This window comes from Melospiza melodia, chromosome 19 (genome assembly GCF_035770615.1).
Source record: "Melospiza melodia melodia isolate bMelMel2 chromosome 19, bMelMel2.pri, whole genome shotgun sequence".
Classification (NCBI taxonomy): Eukaryota; Metazoa; Chordata; class Aves; order Passeriformes; family Passerellidae; genus Melospiza; species Melospiza melodia.
The window spans coordinates 15,005,348-15,031,839 of record NC_086212.1 but is presented as its reverse complement, the minus strand read 5'-3'; the positions used below and the strand labels follow the sequence as shown (position 1 = coordinate 15,031,839).

The 26,492-nt window shown below is 49.7% G+C and overlaps 1 protein-coding gene across 7 annotated transcripts; it reads right to left on the bottom strand.

Annotated features, from left to right (window-relative positions):
• Nucleotides 1-3,086: 3,086 nt before the first annotated feature.
• Nucleotides 3,087-25,583, bottom strand: ADNP (activity dependent neuroprotector homeobox). Of its 7 annotated transcripts, XM_063172639.1 has the most exons (8): nucleotides 20,743-20,847; nucleotides 19,142-19,230; nucleotides 15,887-16,040; nucleotides 14,591-14,636; nucleotides 13,144-13,450; nucleotides 9,610-9,722; nucleotides 8,694-8,786; nucleotides 3,087-7,167 (listed from the first exon to the last, which is right to left on the bottom strand). In XM_063172639.1, exons 4-8 carry the CDS (start codon nucleotides 14,627-14,629, stop codon nucleotides 4,042-4,044), a joined length of 3,678 nt encoding a protein of 1,225 aa, XP_063028709.1. In that variant the 5' UTR covers nucleotides 14,630-14,636; nucleotides 15,887-16,040; nucleotides 19,142-19,230; nucleotides 20,743-20,847; the 3' UTR covers nucleotides 3,087-4,041. The 7 variants fall into 7 exon arrangements, with proteins under 7 accessions (XP_063028709.1, XP_063028712.1, XP_063028714.1 ...); XM_063172642.1 differs by lacking the exons at nucleotides 13,144-13,450; nucleotides 14,591-14,636; nucleotides 19,142-19,230; nucleotides 20,743-20,847 and adding an exon at nucleotides 25,498-25,583; XM_063172644.1 differs by lacking the exons at nucleotides 13,144-13,450; nucleotides 14,591-14,636; nucleotides 19,142-19,230; nucleotides 20,743-20,847 and adding an exon at nucleotides 25,498-25,575 and having other exon boundaries at nucleotides 15,887-16,043.
• Between the last annotated feature and the right edge of the window lie 909 nt (nucleotides 25,584-26,492).

Genomic DNA, 26,492 nt, shown 5'->3' with positions numbered 1-26,492 from the left:
TTTGTTGACCTTCATGTTTAATATTTGAAATAATCAGGGGTTGGAGAGCGCTCTAGTGCAAACCTGCCAGTCCTGTGCCAACTCTGCCAGCTCCACAAACACTGATTTTGCAGGAGACTTTGAAGTCAGTGGCAGAATTTTAAAATGCCATAAACACCAGCTGGCTGAAGCCTCCAGCACACTCTGCACCAGGAGCAGTGTTTTACAAACTGCTGCGTGATATAACCTCAATGATAGAAATAAACTTTCTGTGCAGCTGTTCTGGGCCTTTGCAGGTTCCATTTTGCAGTTAGGTGTGATTCAGCCAGGACCACCAGCAGCACAGCCCGTCCCTGCACCTGTAGCATTTTAAAGGTTTTTACTTCAGAAGAGCCCCAGGAACATTAAACACCCCTAGTTCTTTGAATAGGGAAGAGAGGAGGGGATGTTCCTTTTAGATTATTGGCTTTGCATCAAGTACAATGTGGAGAAATGGAAAAAATGCTTGTTTTAAAAATGCATGTGGAAAAGCTCAAGATGGAGAACCCACTGCAAAATCTGTAAAGGGAAAAAAAGCACCAAGCTTATGGTGAAAGTAAAGCTGCATGGCTGTAACCATGGAGACCAAAGCTCTTCTGATGCAGAAATAAATGAACACAACCTTTTCATATTTATTAGTGGGACTGATGATGAAAGATAAAGTCAAATTAAAATATAAAGCAATAGAGACAAGAGTGAGTGGCTGCCTCTGCCCCTGCAATGCAGGTTCTTGTAATGGATCATCACAAACGAGCTGGGGTTACAGAGAGACAAATCGCTTATAAAAGGAACAAAATACTCCCAGTTCTACCAACCTGCTTATGCAAATATCAGCTTCTTTATTAACAAAACTGGAGAGACAAAGCACATGACATATTCCTGAAATCTTTTGGTTCTGACTAAAATGGAAATTGTTTTCCTACCACAGGTGTGTGAAATGTGTTCTACACAATGGGAAACTTTCCTATAACTGTACTAGGGAGTATTTGAAACCTGCTTATTTCTTAGTGGCAAGAATAAGAGAATTTTCCTATAAAATTTTCCTATTTTCCTGGGTGAATATTCAGGTTTGCCATGAAAATACGTGTCAAAGGTCCAAGTCCTGACTGGTGAGTTGCTGTTGGGGAGCTGTCGCTGCGGGACAGAGGGACAGCAGCAGCAGATGGCACTGGAGCTGATTTCAGCGAGGGTCAGAGCTGGAGCAATGAACCTGCACTGCACAGCTGACAGCAGACATGGTTTGACTGAGCAGCAGTCCCAGAGGAGGGGAAGGATGCAGCCACGGCCCTGCAGGAGGGTGCTGAGGGGAAGGCCGGCTTTGGGGCGTGATTCAGGGACAGAGCAGGAGCTCACAGAGCTGCCTGCGTGCCCCTGCCTGCCGGGACATCCCTGCCCGGCGGCTGTGCCTCGGGAACAGGGCAGGCAAGGAGGGAGGAGCAGCAGGAAAAGGCAGCAAAGAGCCCGGGCTGGAGCACAGCAGCTCAGGATGGGAGCAGGGCTCCAGCACCTCGGCTCTGCCCGAGCCTGCAGCGGCAGCACTAATGCCGGGGGCTCCCCAAGCCAGTGCAGGGCCGGGGGCGGCTGGAGCTGCTCCTGCGAGCCCGGGATGGGCTGGGAAAGGCTGGGGATCTGCCCCGGGACTGCAGAGGGGCTGGGAAAGGCTGGGATCTGCCCCAGGAGGGGCTGGGAAAGGCTGGGATCTGCCCCAGGAGGGGCTGGGAAAGGCTGGGATCTGCCCCAGGAGGGGCTGGGAAAGGCTGGGATCTGCCCCGGGAGGGGCTGGGAAAGGCTGGGGATCTGCCCCAGGAGGGGCTGGGAAAGGCTGGGGATCTGCCCCGGGACTGCAGAGGGGCTGGGAAAGGCTGGGGATCTGCCCCGGGACTGCAGAGGGGCTCTCTGTGAAAGGCTGGGGATCTGCCCCGGGAGGGGCTGGGATGTGCCCATGACTGCAGAGGGGCTGGGAAACACGGGGAACTTCCAGCCCATCCAGCTCATGGTACCACATCCTAAATTACACACATCGGGTTAAGGTCCTTCCAGTTTTACTGAACTATTTTCTTCCCCTTTCTGACTTCCTCAAAGTGTGGTTAGCCTCAAATCTGGAGAGGAATCAGTGAACAGCCTCAAAGCCAGATTTGAAGAGTAACTGGTTTGAAATACTAGAAAGTTTATGCCAAGACTTTAAATAACCACCCTCCATCCTTCTTGATATCCTGGTAAGAGAATGGTTGCGTACAAGACCTTTAATTTAATCACTGTATAAAATAGTATTTCCTGGAATTTTCTGGCAAATGAAACACTATTAAAGAGATCATATTTCAGTCTTACATTTCACTGACTACACCCAGGACTTCAGAACACTGCAATCTGATTTTTAACTATAAAGTTTGCTAACACTAACATTGCCTTAGCAGGTACTGAGACAAGTGTGATGCACATTGGTAAAAGGATAAAAAGTTGTTTGTGTCATTGCTAAACAGATAAAGGCTGCTGCACTTCCCCACTGCACAGAGTTCTTATCTCATCACAGCAGCATCTCAGTGAATCCCCTCAGGTCCCTGCCCAGAGCCCACACTGCAGGCCTGGCCTGGCCAAACCAAGCACAGCTTTGAACAAACTCCAGTTCAGTTTTTCTGGTGTCCAATTTACTTTACCTTCCAGGCTTGTGCTCCCCTTGTGAAGGGTCAGTATTCCAAAGCACTGCCCTCCTGGCCCCCAGGCCCAGAGCTCTGCACACTCAGGGGAGGATTTTCCAGGTGAAATCAGATCTCCATTCATTGAGGAATCCACAGATCTCCTTTCCCCAGGATGCAGAACAAGCAAACCAGTACAATGCTATTTATAACTGTGTTCTACAGCACTGAACAGGAACAACACATTTCAGCCCAAGTTACTCTGCACATTCTCAATAACCTTGAAGGAGATAAGTACTCAGTAAGTACTAAACAGAGAGGCCCCAGCAGGGCTGGGGAGCACTTGGAAAAACAGAGGCAAAAAAGGAGGAATGAATATAGTGAGGTTGGATTTACCAACCAGGAATGGAGCACTTGCATGTAATAAAGCAAATATTTACATTAAGCACAATACAGCAATTTATTTAGATGCTTAAATGAAGAATACAAAGGGAAATAAAGATCACAAAATTATACATACTACAACAGTGTGTCATATATTAGATGGTATAAATGAATACAACACCTTGTTGGTGTTAACTAAAGATAAAACTAAATATCCAAATCCAGCACTTTGTCTCAGTGTGCTGCTTCAACACAATACACTTTTATACAGATCTAAAAGGTGTCAAAATTAGTAGCTGCAAACTTGTTTCTTGCATGTGATTTTTCTTTTTTAGCTTAAAAGATTTCAGAAAATGGCTCTGAAATATGTTTGTCATCAGTTGTCATGTCAAGGATATTCAGAACAAGAAAATTCTATAATACAACAGAGCCCAGATATATTTTTATGTTGCTGGCCTCTGGTTGGAGATTGTACAAGGTTATGTGCAAAAACTAAGTCTGTCAAAATTCATACTAGAGCAGTCTCAAGCTTTGCTAGGGAAACTAGATACAGCATTTATTACACAGCAGGGCAACACTAAAAAAGAGAAACAGATCTATGATGGGTACACAAGAACAGTTCCATAAGCTTCACTTGAATAGGTCTAAAAGACTGTACAAATATACATTTCAACTATTCAGAATGATACATGAAAACTCCATTTGCCCAGAGTCTGCTATACAGGGCACCGGGTCGCTGGCACGGGGCTACCGGAGAGGGGCCCTTGGAAAGACACAACTCAACATGGACAAGGTGAAGGGAGGGCTGGAAATGCAGATAAAATAATCCTCTGCTTTTCTCTGTGTGCATTCTGGAGCCACCAGCGTATCCATTTTCACACGAAGTTACTGTGCTCATGCCAGCAGGAGCCCCCAGCCCCTGGGCCAGCAGATCTGTACACGAGCCCGGGCAGCAGGAGCAGCTGGCAGGGCAGCGGCGCCCAGGCAGTGCCAGGCCCAGGGCTGCTCACGCCTGCTGGCTGCTGAGCTCCACCCCGGGCAGGCTGCCGTGCATGGGCTCGGCCCCCACGGCCCCGAAGGCCTCGCCGTCCTCGCTGTCCATTGTGCTGCTCTGCCACTCCATCTGCTCGCTGGCCAGGCTCTCCTCCAGCTCGGAGGCGTTTTTCCATTGCGACTGGTCCTTGGACCAAAACCCTTCTACTTTTCCATAGGAACGATTCTTCCACTTTGACTGTTCTTCATCGCTTTCAGATCCACCCCCCTTGGCCTCCACAGCGGGTTTACTGCCCCCGGCATCTTCGCTTTGGGAAGATTCATCTGTCCACACTTCTGGTTTTACCTCCAATGCGTTATCTTCAAAATCCGAAACCTGCTGGGAGCCAGGCCCGCTTTCAGACTGGGAAGCTCCATCCTTCCACTCCACTGCATCTTCCTGCTCATCCTGATCACCTTCACTATCTGAAACGTCACCCACCAGTTTTGTGGGCTCTTCAGCAGCAATTATCTCTTCGTATTTAGAGCATTCCTCTTGTTTTTGCTCAGCCTTCTCTGGAGACTGTAGTGTGTTTTCCTCCAGGATTTCCTTGGCTAAGCTGTCCTGGGGGTCCTGCACTGTGCTGTCTGTCGAGGGTTTCCCACCCATGTCAGAGACATGCTGGCCAAAGGGACTGCGGCTCTCGCTGTATTCCTCCTCTAGGTTTTCGTAGCTGTCTGAGGAACTGTCATTGTCTTTTTCTAAGTTGATTTTTTTATCAACAGTCTTACTGACATTGACCCTGGAACTCTTCTCGTCGTGGTTTTCAAACAGCCATTCAGCATCAAAATCCATCTCGTGTTTGACTTTGTTCAGCTCTTTCATGTTGAAGCCCAGCAGCACCCCAGGTTTGTACTTTTCACAATCCCTGACACATTTCTTCCTTTTGTTGCTGAAGTGAGACGCGATGTCAGATTTCCAGAGCCACAAACTGGCCGCCAGCTTCTCGATCTCTCTCCGAGTGGGGTAGGGCTGCTTATTGAAATATTTTGTAAGAAACGTTTTCCTGGCTTCGTACGAATCATCTTCGTGACCCTTGGGGTCCAGTGCTAGAACTACAGGTTCTTCTGGCTTCTCCTCAAAGGCAGAGGGGGAGTCATCGTCATCCATCTTCCTCTTCTTCATCAGGGGGAACTCCATGTGCTCGTAGGCGCGTTTCAGCGGCGCGGCCGCGGGGGACTGGCCCAGCCGGGACGAGGTCCCTTTGTCCTGCCCGTTCTGGGTCTTGCCCACGCCCCTGCAGTGCACCAGGTGCAGCGTTATGGTGGAGGCCGTCATGTTGCTCGTGTACACGCCCAGGCAGTGGATGCACTTGTAGGTCAGCTTCTTCTCCACGGGGTGAACCGTCTGAATCACCTGGTGCCTCTCCCGGAGGTGATGTGCCAGTGCGTCGGAGATGGGGCCTTTTAGGATCGAAAAGCACAGAGGACACAGAGTTTTCCCTACATCTTTTTTGTAGGGCACTGCTGCTTGCGGAGAACTTTTGACGGGTACGTCAGATTTCTCCTGGATTTTGGGCTGCGGTTTTGGGGGGACCGGGGGGGTGTTCTGAGCGTGGTAAGCTACGGATTCGGCAGGAGCATCCCGCAGGTTGTAGGTGGTGACAAGGAGGTGTATGTTCGTGTGGCTGCCCTGCTGCAATGTCAAATCAAAGGTGAGGGTGGAGTCGGTTTTAGGTCCCATCTCCTCATCCACGTGCACCATGCGCATGTGGGCAGCCATCTTCTCCACGTCGTTGAAGGTGGAGCGGCAGTAGGGGCAGGAGAGCCCGTGGATCAGCATGTGATTGAGCAGCGTGTCCGTGGGCAGGTAGCGGTTACAGTAGAGACATTTGCTCGTGAAGTTGTGGATTTTCATGATGTAGTTGGCCACCGCAGGCACCTTCTCGGCCTTGTGCTCCTTCTCAAAGTGGACGCTGTACACGTTTTCGGGGAACAGCTCATTGCAGATTGTACAGATTTTCCACTTCTGTGTGGATGAGGTGTTGACAGCGGAAGGACCTGTAGCAGCCACGGGGGATTTGGAGCCAGACTGCCCCAGAGCTCTGGATGCCTGGGACTGCGACAGCGACGCCTGTTTGAGCTGTGCCGACGACAGTGAGGAGGAGTTGGCAGACTGCAGCGAGTACCTGGCTGAGGCCTGGGACCTCTGCTCCCCTCCCAGCGTGTAAGGCCTTCCATTGCCACTCGCTGAAAACTGTTTCATGCTTTGTGATTGTTGGGAAAGAGAAACAGCTGCATTGCCACTGAGGCTGAGCCTCCCCCCCGGCTGACCAACATAACTGGGGGGAACTGATTTAACCCCGTAATTGTTCTGCTGTAGGTGAACGTTTGACATCATATTGACTCCTGCAGAGTTTAACGTGGGCTTTGGTATAGTGAGTCTGTTCATCATCTGCTGCGACGAGAGCGAGCGGACGCTGCCAGCAGACAGGGCACCCATCCTCTGAGGGAGTCCCATAGGCTTTTTATCCTGGGGTTTGGGAGCTATTAGCATCAAAGGTTTGGATCTGGGAACCACTACATTGGTGTGACCTATCATTGCCGTGACCTGGTACCCGATTCGTTCGTGGTCTTCGATCACATGCTGGACTAAAGCTTCGTAGGATTTCGGCATGAAAAGGCATCGTTTGCAGTGGATACCCCCCTCCTCTCGGGCACTGGAGCTCAACGGAACCGCACCGTTGAGGGACTTTTCGCCTCCCTTGGCTACGTAAGGAGCAGCAACGTGCTGAAAATGTTCCCTGTAAATGTGCTTTCGAACTATTTCGTAGAGCGGGTCACGGTAAGTGCACTTCTTACAGTAATAAACAGCTTGTTCCACACTGTCAGCCTGCTTGGGTTTAAGGCTCTCGTGTTTGTTTTTATCTTTGAAAGTGCTGATGCCTCCACTCGGTGTACTGGCATTGGGAGCATGGAATATTTTAATGTGCGTTTCCAAAGTCTTTTTGTCCGCGTTGAAGGTACAGTAGGGGCAGTTGAGCAGGATCCTGTTCTCAAAGTCTTCGCTGTGAACATTCCGGAAGTGGCTTTTGTAGGCTGAAAAGAACTTCGAGGAGAAGGGACATGCACTGCAGCAAAAGGGCTTTGTCCGATAGTCCTTGAACAGAGAACAGAGCACAGACTAAATATTCAACTGCACTTCTCAGCAAAATAACACCCATGGTATTCTCTACACAACCTTTCTGAACACACTCACGAGTCCCCTGCAACTGCCTCAAACCTTCAATTCACTTCTCTCCCATTTCTGGACTGCATCAGCCCCTAAAAAGCTGCTCACATGAACACACACATGATGTGTTGAGTGCCAAGGGGTCCCTCAGGGGTTTAGCCATGACCTCGGCAGGTGAGGCTGAGTCAGAAGTGTCTTTCCCTACTGGTCACAAAAAGCCTCCTCCCTGCAGCTGAGCTGCAAGAAAAGGTTTCTGTGAGCTCCTCTCTGGGGAAAAGCCAAGCAGGACTGTTTGAGGAAATGAGACCATAACCAGATGAAATACTGCCCACCTGAATCTGCCAAACTTGAGAGATGTAATATGGACCTATAACTTCAGCTATTTCAGTATCTTTATCCATTACACACTTCAATAGCACAGATTCCTCCTGAGTGTCAGAACAAATCCTGTGCACCGAGCTACACACACGTCACAGGTGAGGGAGCTGGAGAGCTGCACTGCAGAAGGAAGCCGGAATATCTGCTCTGGCCACCTGCTGAAGCCTCACACACCTGGTGGAAACTGGCTCCAACAAAAAAAAACAACCAAGAGCTGTCTCCTCTTATATTACAATTTTTATTTTGGGTTACCTAGAAAAAGGGACATCAGTGTATTTTATGCAAGACAGTACTAAATGGTAATTTTCAGAGTCACAGTAGGAATCCATGACAGGATGGGTCCCAGTTTCCTCTACTTGAGCTCTGAGGTGCTCACACAGGGATTCCTTTATAGAGAGGTTTCTGACTTCTCACTGCTGGGATGACTCTGTCCTGCAGCCCCAGCAGAGGATGCTGCAGCCCACATCACTTGCTTGAATCAACAGCATCATCTCCTCCCTCCAGTGCTGGCTCAACTCAAAATTCCTTTATTACTGGCTCAGAAACATCACAACAGCAGGACTTGCAGTGCCACTGAGCTGCTGAGCAGAACTAGAAATGCCCAAAGCAGATGTGGGACACAGCCTGTGGGACCCAGAGCTGCACTGACAGTGACCCTGCACTAAGCAGCACCATCCAGGGAAACAGCTTTGGAAGGGATGGAAACCAGGAATAAAACATCTGAGCAAGGTGAAAGACCCATTGCCAATTGTATAAAGTTGTTGATCCTTTGGCCAGAGGGCTGGTGAAATTGTGCTAGGCTTGGGAACAGGTGGGAATGGGCTCCAAAGGTGCAGCTGTTTGACTTGAGCAAGGACCCACCAGGTCTGCAGCACTGTCCACCCAGGATCCTGAGACACACACCAGGAACAACTTCACAAAAGTAAGAAAAAAAGCACATAGCTTTTTGCTGCCCCTTGAGCTGCCAGCACCTGAAAATCAGTGAGGAAAACTGCAGGAAAAGCTCTTGGCATGTCTGGGAAATGCCCTTCAGCATGACCCACTCCAGCCTCAGTGTCAAGGAAACTCTTACCAACCTGGTTTTTTGTAAGCGATGGGTCCCACAGTCCCACATCCTCCCATGTAGTGTTTTTCAAATAAAAGTCATTAGGTTCAAACTGCTTAAAATCCTGGAGAAGGGAAGATGGGAAGAGAGGACAGAGAGTCAGAAGCAAGGCCCAAGGGCTCCCTTAAGCAATCCCTGAGCACCCCTGCACCATCCCAGGTGCTGCTGGCCAAGGCAGAGAACATCACTCAGGGCAGGGGGGAGTTTGGAGAGCACCTCCTGGAAGGGGGAGAGCTCTGAATATTCTCCATATCACAAAACACCTGCAAAACATCTTCACCACTCATCCTCCTGACCAGCCTACACTGTAATTACAAACTCATCTCATTCCAAAAGCAATCCTGGAGAAAAGCATTCCCAAACTGATGTGTGGCTTTGGGGTTTTTTGGCTGCTTTTTCTGAGGGTGGTGGTGTGGTATTTATTTTGTTTGATTGGTTTTGTTTGGCTTTTAATTAATTTCACACAGGAAGCTTTTAAAGTTGGACATGGGTGATGTCCAAGACTCCTAATTCTTATTTTAAAAATTATCTTATGAAGCATTTCTTTGGCATTTCGCCTTTGGCATGAAGGCAGCCTGACCCAGGTACAGAGGTGATTCTGTAACTTCAGGACCTGCTGCAGCACAAACACTTCCTGAAAACCTCAGACCCATTTCTGCCCCAATATCCGACACCCATCCTGCTTCTTCCAGCATTCCTGGGTTTCAGTAGCCACTAATGTTTCTAGAAGTGTTTACAGGCACATTATATCTCAAGTTTCTAATTAACTCCTACTTTGTGTGGAACTTAAAACAAGTCTAAACAAAAATCATGGCATACACAAATATCTCCCTGTCCCCCTGACTCTGCAGCATTTTAGCTCTAACTCTTGGAGGTGCCATACTTACTTCTATATGTTCTTTACAATACTCCAAACCAATGTCGCTAAGTATTTTTTTCACAGTTTTCCGGGCCTTTCTTAAACTGCCAAGGTTGTTGACAGGAAGTTGGAACATAGTTTCTATTGGAAGAGAAGAGCAAGAGAAAGGTTTAAGTCAAATGTGTTTTGTTTGATAATACTGCACTTTTCATTATCAGTAATTAACTGCCTTATTCCCCCACAGAACTGGTCCCAGAGCTGTGCCATTCCCTAACACACTGTTACATTCTCTGGCTTGTTCCTTGCTGAGGCTGCCCATGAGGCTGCACAGGGCAACGCTGAAAGGGCAGCACACTGATGGAACAGCTACTGCAGGAGCAATGGGCTGCCTCTGGAAATAACTTGCATTTCTTCAGAGTGTCTGTCTTTACCAGCCCTACACTGAAGTACTTCAGAATTCAATTCTCTCCTGTGCAATGTATCCCAACGGATCTGAAAACTGGCAAGCTGAGCTTCAAGGTTTGTGCCAGTCTTGCAAGAGATTTCAGTGTCTCTTCAGTGATAAAGATGCTTCTTCTATTCTGCTGTAGGTAGGGTAAGAAATTAATGCTGTTTCCTCCCTCCACTGTAGTCAGAGCTTTAACTGGCTGAAGCTGTTTAGCAAACACCCTCCTAGGAAGAGAGGACCTGAAAGCTTGGTCAGATCCCTCCAGAGAGAGAAACCACTGGGAAAAGTACAAGAGATGACCTAAACCTCTCTGTGTCCCTGGGAACTGTCAGCCTCCCTCCCATCAGTGCCCACAGTGCCACTGGGCCTGGCTGGGCTGCCCCGCTGAAAGGGAACCCAACTCATGAACTGCTCGTCTCCTATGCTCTATCCATCCTCATCTCTACTGGAAAAACAATGTCTAATACAACCTAGAGCAAGCCAGGTCCCTTTTAAAGACATGAAGAGTGATTTCAGTGCTTCAGAAATACCTCCAGTGACTGCATGATCCCATGTCTCAGAAAAAAATCAGTGAAGCAGCTCAGTCAAATATGGTCAGGATTTGAATTAATATTTTCAAGTGAATTTCAAATCCCAGGAGATAATCAGAAATGTTATTCCTAGTGATTAATATGAACTGCAGAAAGAGCAGTGCATGAACATAGTGCATGTTAAAGCTCCTGGCAATCTGGGCTGCCTTCTTTGAATCCCAAGTCCCTACCTGAAGAGTGAAGCCCTGTGCTTGCAAAGAAAAGCATTTCTTGTCTCATGACACAGCCAGAGTCAGTGTAGAGCTTGTCTGCAGGCACTGATCACTTGTACACCTGAGTCAGGCACAAGTCTCAAAGTACTGCTTGGTATCTAACAGCTAATTTCAAAATTCCACCGAGCTTCTTCAGCAAAGGCATCAAATGCTTTCTCTTAATTCTGTATCTGATACAGCTGAACAGGCCACAGGTACCACGATGTTCAGAAACTCAAAGAAACCAAATTATTTCCAACTGCCTGAAAACAACATCTCTGGTCTATCTGCAGCATCTTCTTGCCTCTGCCCTTTGCCTGCCTCAGTCAAATTTTACAGACATGAAATTCCCTGGAACTACCTATCACCACCCACCATAGCAGAGGACACAGCTGGATCTTCACACCTGAAACCTGAACTTTCAAACTCCAGCTTTTTCCATCAACCTTACTTTGCAAGTTCTGCTGGGCAGCTGAATCCAACTCACCTCATTGTAACAAAACCCCTCATCCTTAGGCATACACAGTTAATTTTATTTAGGAAATGTCTGACTATTTAATCTTAGTGAGTGGAGAGTCAGATACAGTCTGATATTATTACAGGCTGTGACTACAACAAAAGCTTTTAGCATCTCCATCCATTTCTATTTACAGCAAGTAACTGCAGCTGTAATGTAAACATCACTCTGCTGGCACCTCCTTGGATGGGGACATAAAAGCAGTTGGGATTAAGCAGCCTCTCAAATCATCATCTAGGCATTAATGCTGCCCTGGAAATGAGGCATCCTTTATCTGGCCAAAAGCTGATGTTTAAGGGAAGACACCTGGAGCATCTCTGACCACATCAACCTACACTGAAGTGCTGGGTGGAATGAATAAATGACTGCTTAAAACCAACCCCAGCAACACCCTGACTTGAAATCTCCAGGTAGGATCCTCAGGTGCCTCAGAAGGCATATCCCAAAGCTCTCTCTCATGTCCAGCGTGTGTGTACACAAACTGGCTGCACCAGCCACAAGGGAATGGCAAAGGAAGCACAGGGACTGTGAGCAGTATCTGGAACCTTCCTTTGCTCTGTGCAGTTTCCAGCATAAAGGTCCTGACCACAACCAGGTACTGACTCCTAAAACGATTCAGTAGCCAAATGCAAGCAGAAAAGACAAGCTATGAAAGAGCAGAAGATAACTAACTTAGAAGCACCACACTCTGAGTTCTCACTTCACATTTGCAACAGTGAATGTTTTCTTGACTGCATTCCTGTGCCAGTGCACAGAGCCCTCCCTCTGATCTCAGCCCCAGCACTGCACTTGGTTGATGTCTCAGCTTTGGTACAGAACAACCAAGCACAATGGCTTTCTACTGTCACAGGCTGCAGAGTAAAACAATGCTTTGCAGCCAGAAATAAGCCTTTTATCTCGTTCAGGCACCCACACCTGTACGAGTTGGCCAGGGCTCTTCAGGAGGCCACTCCAGCTACCCCTCCTGCACTAAGGTAATTTCTTCATAGGATCATCATGGGATGGCCTGGGTGGGAAGGGACATTAAAGCCCATCCAGTTCCCCCCTGCCATGGGCAGGGACACCTTCCACTATCCCAGGTTGCTCCAAGCCCCATCCAATCCGGCCCTGGACACTTCCAGGCACGGGGCAGCCACAGCTTCCCTGGGATACGTCTGGCAGGGGCTCATAGAGAAGAATTTCTTCTTAATGTCTTCTAATTTCTTCATTTTATCTCTTGAGCTGAATGTTTCTTAAAAGCACTTCCATTCAATTTTCACTAAATAAGTGACCTCGGGATAAAACTGCAGATGTGATTTCAACCCTCTTGTACATGATTAAAAAGAATGAAATATAGCATCAGTTTTAATTTCTCTTATGAGCACACGAGGTTCACCCTTCCCTTCCTAATGTTCTCATTTATTCCTACTATGAAAACTGAGAAAACATGAACTTTTTGGTGATCTGTCTGACAACAAGAATTACCAACCACCCTGTTGAACAAAGCATTAGGTGTGAACAAGTGTGCAACACAGACATTTGTATTAGCAAGGTACAACCTCAGCCTGTTCTGTCCCATCGTGACTCAACTCAATCTTGTCTTTCTAAAATAATCAGCAGTGTAAGAGCTCTAGTTCATTAAAGCAGATTTTTAACCAATTTTGAACTAAACAATACTATTTGCTGTTATTTCTGTGCATGCTTATAAAACACAACTGCTCTTACTCTGTTTTCCCCTCTCCCCCTCATCATGCTCTGCTGCTTCACAAGGTCCAGCCTTTCCGAGCTCCTTCCCCCTCTCCTTTCTTGGCTGGTTCTTAGCCTCCTTGGTCCTTACCTCGCTCATTTTCCCATTTCTCCTCTTCCCTGTGCCAATTCATAGCGTCCACATTCTTTCGTCGTTCTCTCTCATCCTGTCTCCACCGCTTCTTGATATCTTTGTCCTTAACTTGCTCATTTTCTCTCCTCTTCTCATCATCCCTGTGCCATTTTATTGTTTCTGCATTTTTCTGCGGCTCCACGCTTCTTTTGAGATAGTCTTGTCGCCTCCTCCTCTTTTTTAACATATCCCTTTCCCTGGCACGAGCCTGCTTTTCTTTCTGGGAAAGAAAAGCTTTACGGGGCATCATGAGCTGCTGCTGTACCTGCAATAACATCGTATCCATGGAATGATGCACTCTGAACATGCACCCAGTCAGGCACAACAGCTCACCTGGAGCTCCACACTTCACACCCAGGCAATGCCCTGCTCCATGCCCTGCTCCTCCTCTTCCCTCCTGAGCCGGGGCTCGCTCCGAGCTGGGCCAGGCCAGGCCCCGGGTGAGCCCAGGCCGGGCCAGCCCCAGGAGCCGCCTCAGCAGTCCCTCAGTGACCCCAGGAGCCCCGGCTGGGCAGTGGCAGTGGCATTTCTGTCCCCTCCCTGCAGCTCCTCCTCCCCCAGAGCCTCTGGCAGCCCCTTGGCTTTGCTGCTCCCGCTGAGGAACAGGCTGTGGGTGGACAGAGGTGTGAACTTGGGGACCTTCAAACCAGTCCCCTCTCTTCCTGGAGGGATGCATTTAATCCAATTTAAAGGTGCTAATTTTTCTTTCCAGACCTCCATCTCCACCCAATTTGGGTGAGAATGGCTCTCTTGGCTGGGAGGAGGGAAGGGGGATTAGGAGACAAGCCACAATCTGAAAAATTGTGTAAACTTTGTTTCCTGGGGAAACCTGGCCAAAACATTTAACTGCAGTTAATGAAATAAGTCCTGACTCATCTACCCAGACTTCCTCCAAGTGTGTTATGTCTTGCTATTCACAGGAACAAAGGGAAAAAAATGAGACTATTTACTTGGAGTTTCTGCTGACAGCATTCCTGAGGGGTGGGGCTTCTTGGGGCTGGTGTTTTGAGGCTTGGGGCATTTTGTTTCTAGAGAGGTGTCAATGGAGACTACATTTAACAAACTGTATTTACTTTTGGTCATTTCTCTGTAGTCACCCAACACATTCACATTTTCATATGTAAAAGTGTTAGTACCTGCAATTTTGAAATCATAGAAGAATTTATATCATTATTAATAACCTTTAAATATTTTTCTGTACACACTGAGCAATGTTTCAGAAAAGGAAAACTGCAGTTGTAGGCCAGGTTTGAGTTCTTTGGTTGGGTTTTTGTTAAGTTTTGAAGAAAGATTTGCAGAGGTCTAATCAGAATGAAAACTGCAGAAATGACAAAATTACTAGATTACAATACTTAAGCAAAGCCTAAAACAAAATGAAACAAATGTACTTTTAAAATTTAGCTACCTTATGGAAAGCACTTGTTCCCAGCATGCAATACTCCATCTTTTTCCTACAGAAAAAGCAATGTTTCAAACCCTTATTCTACAAGCTGTTCCTTTCCCCTACAATACAACCCACCCCACACACTTTAACCCTCTACTCTGGTCTATTGCCTTTGTTAGGTCTGTATCATGATCCCATGGCTTTCATTCCAATAATTCAACCCCAAATTTATTAATATCCATAATAATGCTAAAAGGGAAGGGCTGCAGCAGAGTCAAACACCATAATAAAAAAAATTCATGCAGTGTGGTAACACACTAGTACATAAAATTCAGATTATGCTAAAAATGACTTCATTAAAAGGGTGGGTAGCTCTCTACCAGACAGCCTGGGTTTGGGTATTAAATATTTCTCAGTAACAGTTGGCATTAAAATCAAAAAGCAACGGGAGCCCAGGATCACACCCTCAGTGCCACCCAGCCACTGCAAATCTGTACCACAGTTTCAGTTCTCTGTGGGCTGGGTGCCAGGACATTACTGCTGTTTACCAGAGCAAACTTAACTCATTATCTTTGTAAATGTACATTATCATTACAATTTTATCAGTAACCTGGTTCAATTTCAATAACAATAACATGAAACACATCATGCAAATGATTTTCCCTCCCCCACCCAAGGCAAGTAGCAACATTTCAATCTGTCATTGTTGTATTTTCTTTCATTTGTTTCTGCTGCTGGGAGCTTTTCCCCCTTTGGTTTTATCTTTTCACAGGATTCTCCCCTCCCCTCCCTTTATACAGCCCACTTTGACTGATCAGTTTATAGACAAATGATAGAAAATGCCTTAATAAAAAGCATTTCAGCTGAATTTCCAAAATTAAACATTTCATTTGAGATTCAAATAAGTAATGTCATATTCCAAGGAATAACTTAAAGGGACATCCAACTTAAATTGCAGATCTTTGAACTTTCCTATCCCAAGTCAGAGTGTTTCCCCCAGTTTGTTTAGCATTCCAGAATCATCTCTCTTGCAGACTAAACTAGCTTTCACTTTCACCTCTGATGGTTTTAAACCGGCAGAAGAGTGAGAATTTTAAACCAGGAAACCAATTAATCTGCAGTGAAGCTGCCAGAGTTATTGATCCCAAAGCCCCCAACCTCTCGATTTTTCTAGAATCCAAGTTGGTGTTCCTTTAAGTTCAAAATGTCCAAACCTCAGAAGCAAGCAGTCAAAACTATCCTTTTTTAGCCCATACTTTGGCAAATGAAAACCTTTACTCCTCCCCATCTCTGCAGTACTTCTGATGAAGCATTTACCTCCAAAATGAATGGTGCTTGGGCGTCTCAGACTCATTGGACAAGCTTCAAGCACAAGCCTCCAAAGCCAATTCTCCTTGCAGAACGCCCCCTCGGGGCTCTGTTACACCCCCTGCGGGAGCCCAAGGCCCGGGCACAGAGGAAGGCTCATATCCTGCTGGACAAAACAGAGCAGAGACAAGAGATAAGGGGTGTGATAAGGGCAGTGTCACACTGACAGGTACAAACCGCAGCCGCGCCTGTGCTGGGGCTGCAGGGCAGCTGTGCTGCAGCAGGTCTGAGCACGTCTGTGCTCCAGGTTTGTGCCGATTGTGCTGGGGGACTCTGCAGTGCTCAGGTTTCACCTCAGGTACCCAGGGCACAAACCCAGCAGGGCAGAGGCTGGCAATGCTCCTCCTCACACTCCATCCCCCTCTGCAGTGCTGTGCCTCAGCCCCATGAGCACCTGAGGCATCAGCAGCACAGCACAGCTGCGCCTGGCCCCTCAGGGACACCGCGCCATCCTCGGGCACTGCCACCATCCTCGGACACTCCCTGGGAGGTTCCCTACAAACAGGTCCCACCTTCCATGACAATGGGACATCCAACAGGTGACATGGCCTCCAGCCACAGCCCCAGGACACACATTCCTCTGGTAAGCACCCAGATTAAAACTGGCAGAGGATGGGCAGTTTGGGAAATGGCATGTAAACGATCACACTTTGTGGGAAGACTGATCCCTCTTCAACTGACATCAGCCACGAACAGAAAGTCAGTCTGGCACATAGTGGAAACACAACAGGTACCGTTAGAGCCATAAAATCTGAAACTACCAAATCTAAAGTTTATAAAAGCAAAACTTGTTGAGTCATTAATAATTACTCTGCCAGGGAGTAAGGCAATATAAATTGTCAGATTTTAATCTCTTGATTACTCAGACAGAACAGCCTCAAGTACAGAGTGCTTTTCTTTGGCAAGTACACTTCCAAGACAAGACACTACAACATTTTAAGAAATTAAAAAAGACAACATTTTTAAAATACTTCACATGGCAGCAAACCTGAATACTGGAATATTGCACGTGCTTTATTTAACAAGAGCATCACCCATACCCTCAGCCACACAAAGATGGGTTATTTTGTTTCAGAGTGGATTATTTTCTGACCAGAAGGCAGACTTTGAGTCCCTGTGTGTCCAGCAAGTCCAAATGAGCTCTCTCCCAGGGAGTCCTCCCTGCAGCAAACACACTTCTGGGTGAGGACCCATCAGCCTGGAGAGCAGATCAGAGGCAATTACTGCATCAGGCTGATGATACTGAGCTCAGGGAAGTACTTCATCCCATGCTGGGTCTCCCAGACACTGAGGATCATTTCCCTGTGCTGTGCTGCTGACAAGGATCCCCGCGCATCTGGCTTGCTTCTTATGTTATGTCATCCAAACGTCTTTGATTTTAGCCACTATTTTGCCAGTATTTCAAGCTGAAGAAGTTACTGGTTTCTACCTAACAGCTCAAGGCAGAATCTTACATCAGAGCTGGCAGCAGCTCCGTCTTCCAGGGCAAGATGAAATAACACTTGGTTTCTTGATACTGTGTGTTTTATTTCCCTACTCCAGCTGCTTTTGAAACAAGGTAACTTTTAACAATTTGCCCAGCAAACTGCCTTTCATAGCCTGCTCTAAAAGCTAGCCACGAAGCAGATTTGCAGAGAAAGCTGGTAGTGCAACACGGAGTGAAATCTCTTAAAATACAGTGAAAATATGCAAGAAAATGAACCTGTGGTTCCCACAGCAACAGAGAAGCTGCCTCTCCGTGTATGCAGGTTAAATGATGCTCTGTGGTGTGATGGTGTGGAATATTCTATATTCACATGAGGACAGTGATGACCTGTCCCTGAGACCTGACAATTCCACGACAGCTGAGCAAGGACCAGTGATAGATGGGAAGCACAAGGGTTATCTCAGGGAAGAGTGAGCAACTGGAATAGAAGTATCAGAAAAAAGGAATAGGAGTATCAGAGAGAAGAGAGAATTTGGAAGAACAGAAACTACTGAGAGCCCTTCTGAAAGTAAGAGTTGCAATTAACTCTCTCTGCTCCCTGTACAGTCTCTTCCAACACACCTCTCACTGGCTGACACAGCATTTTCACTTTCTTCCCCGGGACTCTTCCCTTCCCTCCTTGAAGCATTTCTGGCCTGGTGTAGTGAGGGCTGTGCACCCGCACTCCTGTGAGGGCAATGAGATTTGTTCAGCAGCACATCTGACACGCCAGACAAGGAGGGCTCCTTTGCAATGCATTCGCTGGAATCCCGAGGAGCTGTTTGGTAACAGCAGTGACACTTCCAGCTGAGAGCCCTCCTCAGCCCAGGGGCCGCCTGCAGCGGGAGCTCTGCCCAGAGCAGGGAGGGCTCCAGGGCTCACAGCTCAGCTCCAGCAGGGATTTGGGGTTGCAGAGCCAGCACCCCCTGCTCTGAGTGAGCCCCAGCCCTCCTGCTCGGGTGTGTACCCAAAAGAGGGCTGGGCACACGAAACAGGAATCAACACAAACCCTAAGTGACACCCTCTGGAATGCCCAGCTCTAAAGCTGAGGATATCACCCTGGTGGAAACCCCCAGCTGCAAGCTGCTACCTGGACAAAGCACTGTAAGACCTGACACACTCCAGCTCTCCCTCACAGGCACACAGGCAGTTTGTTAACAGCCCCTCTGTCAAAAAGCCAAGGATTTAAAAATACTAAAAACCACTTCAGAGACTAGATCAGCAACTTCCAAAACCAGTTTCAAGTTGTGTGTCAAAACATAAGGACTATTTCACACCACTTCTCAGGGCATCCTACACAAACACGGCCTCAGGAGAGAAGTCCATCTAAAATGTGGCACTAAAGAAAACCCCACTTTATCCTGAGGAGGAAATTCTGAGACTAAAAACGTTTAACATCCTGTTTCAGTGGTTACAGGCAATTTTCAGCAAAGGTTTATGAAATTCTGGTTTATACCTTTTTGTTTGGGCTTGCTGCCTAGCCTCAGCTTGACTCTTGCATTAAGAACTCCCAACTTCCCATCCAAGGAAGAGCTATGGAAGGCAGTTGTAGTGAAAGGAATCAGTAAGGCTGGCATGCCTCAGTCTCCATTCATTCTTTATTTAAAGGCTATAAAACCACCTTTTGCAGTTCTGCAGACAGGGATCTCCTAAGTCATTCACACACTTCTCATTCTTGCTCAATTTCTGGAATTTTCCACTGGAGCCCGAAGCTCCATCTGGTGGGTGTGGACACTCACTGCAAAACTGAGCAGGAATTAACTGTTTCCTCATCAACTTCGCTTCAGCAGGAGGAGTCCTGGGCACTGTGGCATCTCTGTGCCCCCATCTGAAATACAAAATGGTCATATTTTGATTGCTCTGGGAACCACAACTCCTTATTTCTGTTCTGATGAACAATCTGCTTCCCCAGGCTCTGCTGGGAACAACTGGTGCATTTTCTGATTTTGATGATGTAGGCTGAGGTATGTTAAAGAATGCTGGTAGCTGTAGTTGAATGTTTTCTGAGGGATCTTTTCAACACATGTGATAAAGGCCACATCAACTCTGGCAACCTCTGTTGCATTCTGAAAAGCACTTTGAAATCATGTTCATTCTCTAGGGCACAAGAAATCCTGAATTAGAGACACAGCTCCAGAATTATGCTTGCACACCTCCTGCCATCTTAGAGTATCTTCTGTGACTGTTCAAGACCTTCACAGATAAATGTTTATATGCACACAACATGGGCAGCTAAATCAATATTCAATACACATTCTCTGTGTGAGAGTCGGGCTTGTTCAGGGCTCTTTCTAAAAGATTTTGGTGTGAAATGCAATAAAGCCTGCACATCTTGCAGAAATTTGAAATCCAGCCTGGAGATCATTGAAGCACAAAGGATATTATTTGCTTACACCATGATATCCACACCTCAGTGATCAGGAAAAACGGCTGCATGAGTATGCTCTACAATTCCAAAATAATCCTCATCTAGATTGTAGCTAAGCATGAGCAATCCCAGAATAAAAATAATTTTGGAAACAGAAGCATGATTAATGAATGAGCAGTTACCATTTAAATTAAATCAAGAATCACCTTTAAATTTTCAATCCAAAGCTCACAAAAACATTCGTGTAATTAAACAAAGCAGCACAGTAGTTGCTGTAAAACGTGCAAGAACAAAGCAAATAATCAATATACACGTAATTTATGATTGGATTACACTGACTGGGAAACTGCAGCCAGATCAGACTGCAAGTGAAAATGGTCCCCTGCCCTCTGTGTCATGTTCCCTGACACCAGCACTGTGTCAACAGCCAGAGCAGAGCCCTGATACAGCCAGAGGAGTGTTGTGCAGCAGAGCAGCTCCTTCCCTCACCCAAACAGCGGTGCTGGGCTCCAGCCAAGCCCCGGGGCAGCAGGAAGCAGCTCCAGCCCTGCCCTGGCAGCTCCCACACACACAGACACAGACACACACAGACACAGGCACAGATACACACACACAATCACACACACAATCACACACAGGCACTCAGGCATGCACACCCAGAGCACAGAGCAGCCCTGCTGTGCCCTCAGCAGCCACGGGCACACAAAAGAGCACAGCAATACTTTGCCCAGCCCATCCAAAGCCCCGCCAATGCACGCTGTCTCAGACAGCAGATCCAGCAGATACTGGAGGGATCTCGCCAACTGGCTGCATTTGAGTTTTCCAAGGGTAAAAATAGGCACTGAAGGAGGCTGGTGCTGCTTGTTTTCCCTTGCCTTACACTTCACACACGCGAGGCACCAACGCTGCCATTACAACAGGAAAGGCTGTAAACAAGAGCTCCAGCTCAGTCTTACACTGCACATTTCTTACCTCTCCCCTCCTGCCTAAGCACAGCTCCCAAGGCTCCAGTCCCTGCCTACATTCCACCATTGGGCCACCTCAGCTACTGCTGTCCTCCATCTGCCTCAGGAACCTTCGACAGGCAAAGGGCTTCACAGCAACAGCAGCAGCAATGGGAAACAAAACAAAAAAGAAGATCACAAACTTGAATTTGACTATTTAGGTGAAAAAGCATTTTAAGACCGCTATCGTGTCCACTTAGACTTCCAGAGCCATTTTGTCCCCTGACTGCTGCTGCTATGAAGCTGCATCACCAACAGCTTCCTTGGCCCAGCTGCAGCACGAGCACAAGCTGTGAGATCCAGAGTCCCATCAGGAATCACTGCACACAGAGAGAGAACAGGGTGAAAGACAGCATTGGCTGAGACCTGAGAGAGGAGCTGGGGCAGGGAAGAAACAGCCAAAAGTGAAGGCAGACTTGAGAGCAGGCCCTGTCCTCCACCTGCAGCACTGGAGGAGTGGGAGTGCTCCCTCAGGGAACAGCTGCTCACACAGTTGCTTTATTTCTGTTTATGGTTGAGTGTTTTAGATACAACTTGAGAAGTAGACATTAAATGAAAGATTTTTGCCAAGTGATCTGCATACATCTGTAGGTGTGATGCGTCCACAAGGTCAACTACACAGGCCTTGGACTCCACAGCCACTCTCAGTTTTCATCTAAATAATCTCTAATGCCACCTTAAAAAAAACCACCAAAACAAAACCCAGTAAGGATTTAAATGGCGGTAACTGAAAGTGAGTCACTGCAGAAAAAATGGTATTTACTCCATTCTTACTCCAAACCATCAACCCTCATTCACATTCAAGAGCACTACAGAGAAATCAGAGACACTAAATACAAGCTCCAGTTTGCCTTCTGACACCAGAGCTGCAGTGAAGCTCTAACAATGCAGTTCTTGCCTGGAGGCACATGGCCCTCAGGTAGATAAACAGGAGTTCCACCCTCTGGAAAGCCTTTACTCAAATCTGGAACACCCATCTGATTTTCAAACCAGTTCCTCCTGAAAGCTCCAAAGGAACAGGCCAATGTGGCCATCCTGCCTAGGCAGCAAGGGCATTCTTCCCAAATGTGTCAGGTGAGGCAAAGTAAACCTCCCACATATACTGAAGGTATAGGATTTCTTTTTAGTAAAACTAAATTAACATCAACAAGGGCTCTTTTTTTCCAATGCAGAGACTCAGAGCAGCACCTTTCATGGTCATCTCCATCTCTTACACTATCAAGAAACACCACTAGCAACAGATTTATTTCTATGAGCAGAACTATCTCCCCATTAGAAATTATCCTGTTACAATTATGTTCATAGGAACCATACCCTATATATATACATATATGTCTGTGTGCAAATCTGGGCACAGAGCAGCTCTTGACTCAATATAACAAAAAAAATCGTGAGATGCTTGTTTAGATACAGGCCAGCATAGTCAGCTCAGCTGCTGCCTTTTCAAACAAGAATGGTGCGTGCATCTTAAAGAAAATAATTCCACTACAAGTAGCATTATTAATATACAAACTCAGCTGCACTAATGACTTTTAAAAATTTGTCAATTTGCCCGTGCAGGTAGAGCAGCTCCAATGGCACCTGTGAAACAACACAGCGAGCAGCTGCAGCCCCAGAGCTGATCCCTGCCTCTCCTGGCACCTCTCCTACAGACTTTTAACTAGTCCTCCTCAGATCTGATATTGCTTTGTTCATTCCCAATGTAATTTTGTCTCCCTTAAACACCTCAAGTAGCGGAGCAAAGATAACTTCCCCTTTCTGAAAATAAAACCCCACAAAAACCACCCCAACACATTTCCTATGAAGCTGCTAAATGTTACTTGCAGCTACCTCAAACATATTAACCTAGGAGCACCATCTTTGCTTCCACAAAATCACTTGTTTCAATTTCTTTCTTTGCATCAATCAAATCAGCTGCCATCTTAATAACAAGCTATAAAATACACATTTGGACCATATCACTTATGACTACTGATAAGATTCTGATACATTTCCGTATTCCAGAATTCTACTGTAAACTTCAGTGTTTACTTTCAGTATTTATGTTATTACAGCGTGGCAAAGCTGAGCTGGGAATAATCAGCCGTTATTCACCCTGCAGTGTGTGAGCAGCCCCAGAACAGTGTCCTGCCTTTCCCTCCAGCTCACAGTGCTCAGAACAGCACAGGGACTGGGGCAGCACCAACAAGTGAGAGCTCACACTTAACCCACACGCTGTGGCACTAACAGGGACCACTGTGCCAGTGGCAGGGAGCTCTTCTGGCCACTGGCAACCTCTGCCCTGCACACAGAAAATCCATCACGTTCCTGCTCTCAGCCTGAGGAGCACACACACCTTCCTGGTGTGCAGCTGATGCTGAACGCTGCAGGGCATGAACTTTCCAAAACAGTCAGGAAGTTCCTCTTCAGTCTTCCTCTCTTGTGAAGACTTCTCATTGCCAACTGTGGCACTGGGTCTGTCTCACCTGCAGGCAAAGGAGTCACCTTTCACCTTCCCCTGCACACCCAGCAGCAGCTACCTCCCTCAGCCTAACAGAGTGCACTGCAGGCTCTTCATGACAACACACCCTGACACAGAAATAGTGGTAACATAAAGAGATGCCTTCTACAAACCTGTCTGAAGGACCAGTGCTTCTATTCAAAACAAAAAAAAATTACTTTTAGTAATGGGGCACTAAAATGGTATCAGTTTTCAATGATCTCAGAGATGTCCCCTGGGAGCATCTCATGTCTGCTGGATACCAAAAAGTCACTCTTGAATGCTAGCTAAGAAATAATGCTAAGTTGAGCAAAGGGCATCTAACTACCAAAAACAGTGCAAAACCATCTAGCTTAGTATCAGTTTTGGAGAACAAGTTATTTGTTGTGTATCAAAAAGGACATCTCTAGTTAGACTGAAGGTGGAAATATATGCTGTAAAAATCTTCAGAAAAGGTAACCATTATGTTACAACTCATCAGCATCTGGTGTAATTCTCTTAACAATTCTCCTCTGTTGTCTCCTTTAAGATTTCAGCACATACCATGGTAATGTTCATCTACTGATATCAAATTACTGCTCAACATCTGCAACTGCACATCTGCAAAAGAACCAAGCTTTGGTTTGGTTCGTTATTAAAAGCAGGAAAAAAAAAGCTTTTCTGTTTCTTAAGCAGACTGATCCATCTTTCTCACCTAGAAGGATGACAACTTGTGATTATGAGTTTGCAGAGTCCTGAAGTGAAAGTTTTCCAAGTAGGAGACCCTGCAGGAGGGAGCACTGCTGAGGCACACAAGGCTGATCTGCACAGCAGCCAGCTAAGGTCGGTCCATGCTACCCTGACAGGTGGGGTAGCATGGACCTCACACCTCCAAGAAGAAATAGAAAATAGCAGCAAAAATAAATAGAAACACAGCTAGGGAAATAAACCCCTCAACTCAAGGAAAAGGGGGCTTTCTCTACAAGGAACACAAACCTCTCTGACCTACCAAACGGCCTAAATACACCCAACAACCATCAACACCTGGCAGCGCCCAGTTCGGGGGCTCTGCCCTGCGGTCCCAGACAAAGCCCCTCGAGGCTCGCCCCACAGCGGGGACTGCAGCCCCATGCCCAGAGTGGGGACAGCCAGCCGGGCGGTGACAGGAGCCCAGAGCCCGGGCCGGGCGGTGACAGGAGCCCGGAGCCCGGGCCGGGCGGTGACAGGAGCCCGGAGCCCGGGCCGGGCGGTGACAGGAGCCCGGAGCCCGGGCCGGGCGGTGACAGGAGCCCGGAACCCGGGCCGGGCGGTGACAGGGGCCCGGAGCCCGGGCCGGGCGGTGACAGGAGCCCGGAGCCCGGGCCGGGCGGTGACAGGGGCCCGGAGCCCGGGCCGGGCGGTGACAGGAGCCCGGAGCCCGGGCCGGGCGGTGACAGGGGCCCGGAGCCCGGGCCGAGCCGCCCGGTGCCCGCTCCGTCCCCCGCCCCCCGCCGCAGCGGTGCCCGGCGCGCAGGGCGCCCCCTGCCGGCTGCCGCCGCGCAGCGCCCCGGCCGGGCTGCGGCGGATTCGGGGGGGCCGGGGGTGTCACGCCCGCGGCCGCTGCCCGGAGGCACCGGGGGTGCGCCGAGCCCCCGGCACCGCGCACACACTGCCGCTTGTCCGGGAACCCCCGCCCGGGCTGCAGCCGCCGCGGGAAGGGGTGCGTGGCACGGGGGTATCTGTCCGGTGCGGCTGCCAGGCTCCGGGTTTGGTGTCTCCCGCCTTTGTCTCAGCACCGGGCGTCGGTAACTGCAGCCCGGGGCAGGGATGGGTGAGGCAACGGCGCCGCATCCCGCGGCTGCGGCTCGGGATGGCAGCGGCGGATCCCGCCTTTTCCCGCGGGCAGGGACCCCTCGGCTGCATCCATTCATCGCGTCCCCGGGGCCGCTCCAGCACCAACTCCGCCGGCGGGGCCCGGTGCAGCTGCACACCGGGATGCCGGACGCGGCCGGCAGCAAGCGGTCCCGCTCCCTCGGGCTGCCGGGACACGTCCGTGTGGGGAAGGGAGGCGGCCGGGGCCGGCGGCGGGGAGGGAGCAGCGCCGCGGTCCTCGCAGTCGCCGGGGCTCCTCAACATGTGTGCGGGCGGGGAGGGGCCGCTGCCAGCTCCGCACGCCCGGTGCGGCGGGCAGGGCGGCGGGCACGGCGCGGGATGCCCGGGGGAGGGAGGGGGCGGTCGGGCGCTGTCCCCGCCCGGGTCGCACCGCGGACCCGCGCTCGCACCTACCTGACCGGGCTCTCCTCGCAGCGAGGGCGGGCTGGGGCGGGGGGGGCCGCCGGACCCTCCCCGGCGCCGCCCGGTCCCGGGGCGGGCGGGCGGAGCGGAGCCGCCGGCGGCGCGGGGGAGACAAAGGGGGAAATGACGGGGAGGGGGTGCAGTGTGCGGGGCGGGCGGTGCGGAGCGGCCCCGGGGGCGGGGGCGGCGGTCACTGGGCCGGGTGCCCGGGGCGGGGGCGCGGGCGGGGGCAGCGCCCGGGCCCCTCAGACAATACAGCCGGGTCCCGCTGCCCAGAGCCTGCCCGGGCCAAGATGGCGGCCGAGAAAGAGCGGAAGTGACGCCAGACCCTCATTAGCATACGGGACTCATTGTCCGGCGGGAGGGGAGGGGGCCGCGCCCCGGGGGGGCGGGGGAGCCCCGGGGGTCCCCGCGGGACCGGCCCCGCCGCGCCCGCGGCACCGGGCGGTGACACGGCCCCGCCGCGGGGGGGCCCCCGCGGGGCGCACCGGGGCGGCCGCGGCCATGGCGGCGGCGGCGGCGGCGGGATCTACCCCGGCCCCGCTAGGAGGCGCCGCGCCCTGCGGCTGGGTCCGGCGCGGGGATCCCTCCGCCGCGCCCCCGGCCGGGACTACATCCCGTCCTGAGGGGCCGCCGCCGCCGGGGCGGGGGCGCGAGCGGGGCGGGGCACGTGACCGCGGGGGGCGCGCACGTGACCGCGGGGCGGCCCCGGGAGCGCGCGCGGGCTTCGTGCGGCGGCGGCGGCGCCTCAGGGCAGCGGCCGGGCCGGGTCCGGGCCGCCCCCGCGGGCCCCGGGGCACTCCCGCCCCGCCCCGCTCCGCTCCGCCCGGCCCGGCCCGCTCTGCCCTGCCAGCCCGGCCCACGGGCCTTCCAGCCGGCCTCGAGGCCGCCCGGGCCTCCGTCGGAGGTCGCGAGGATGCTGAAGGGCCTGGAGCATCTCCGTGCTCAGGAGGGGCTGAGGGAGCTGGGGCTGCTCAGGCTGGAGA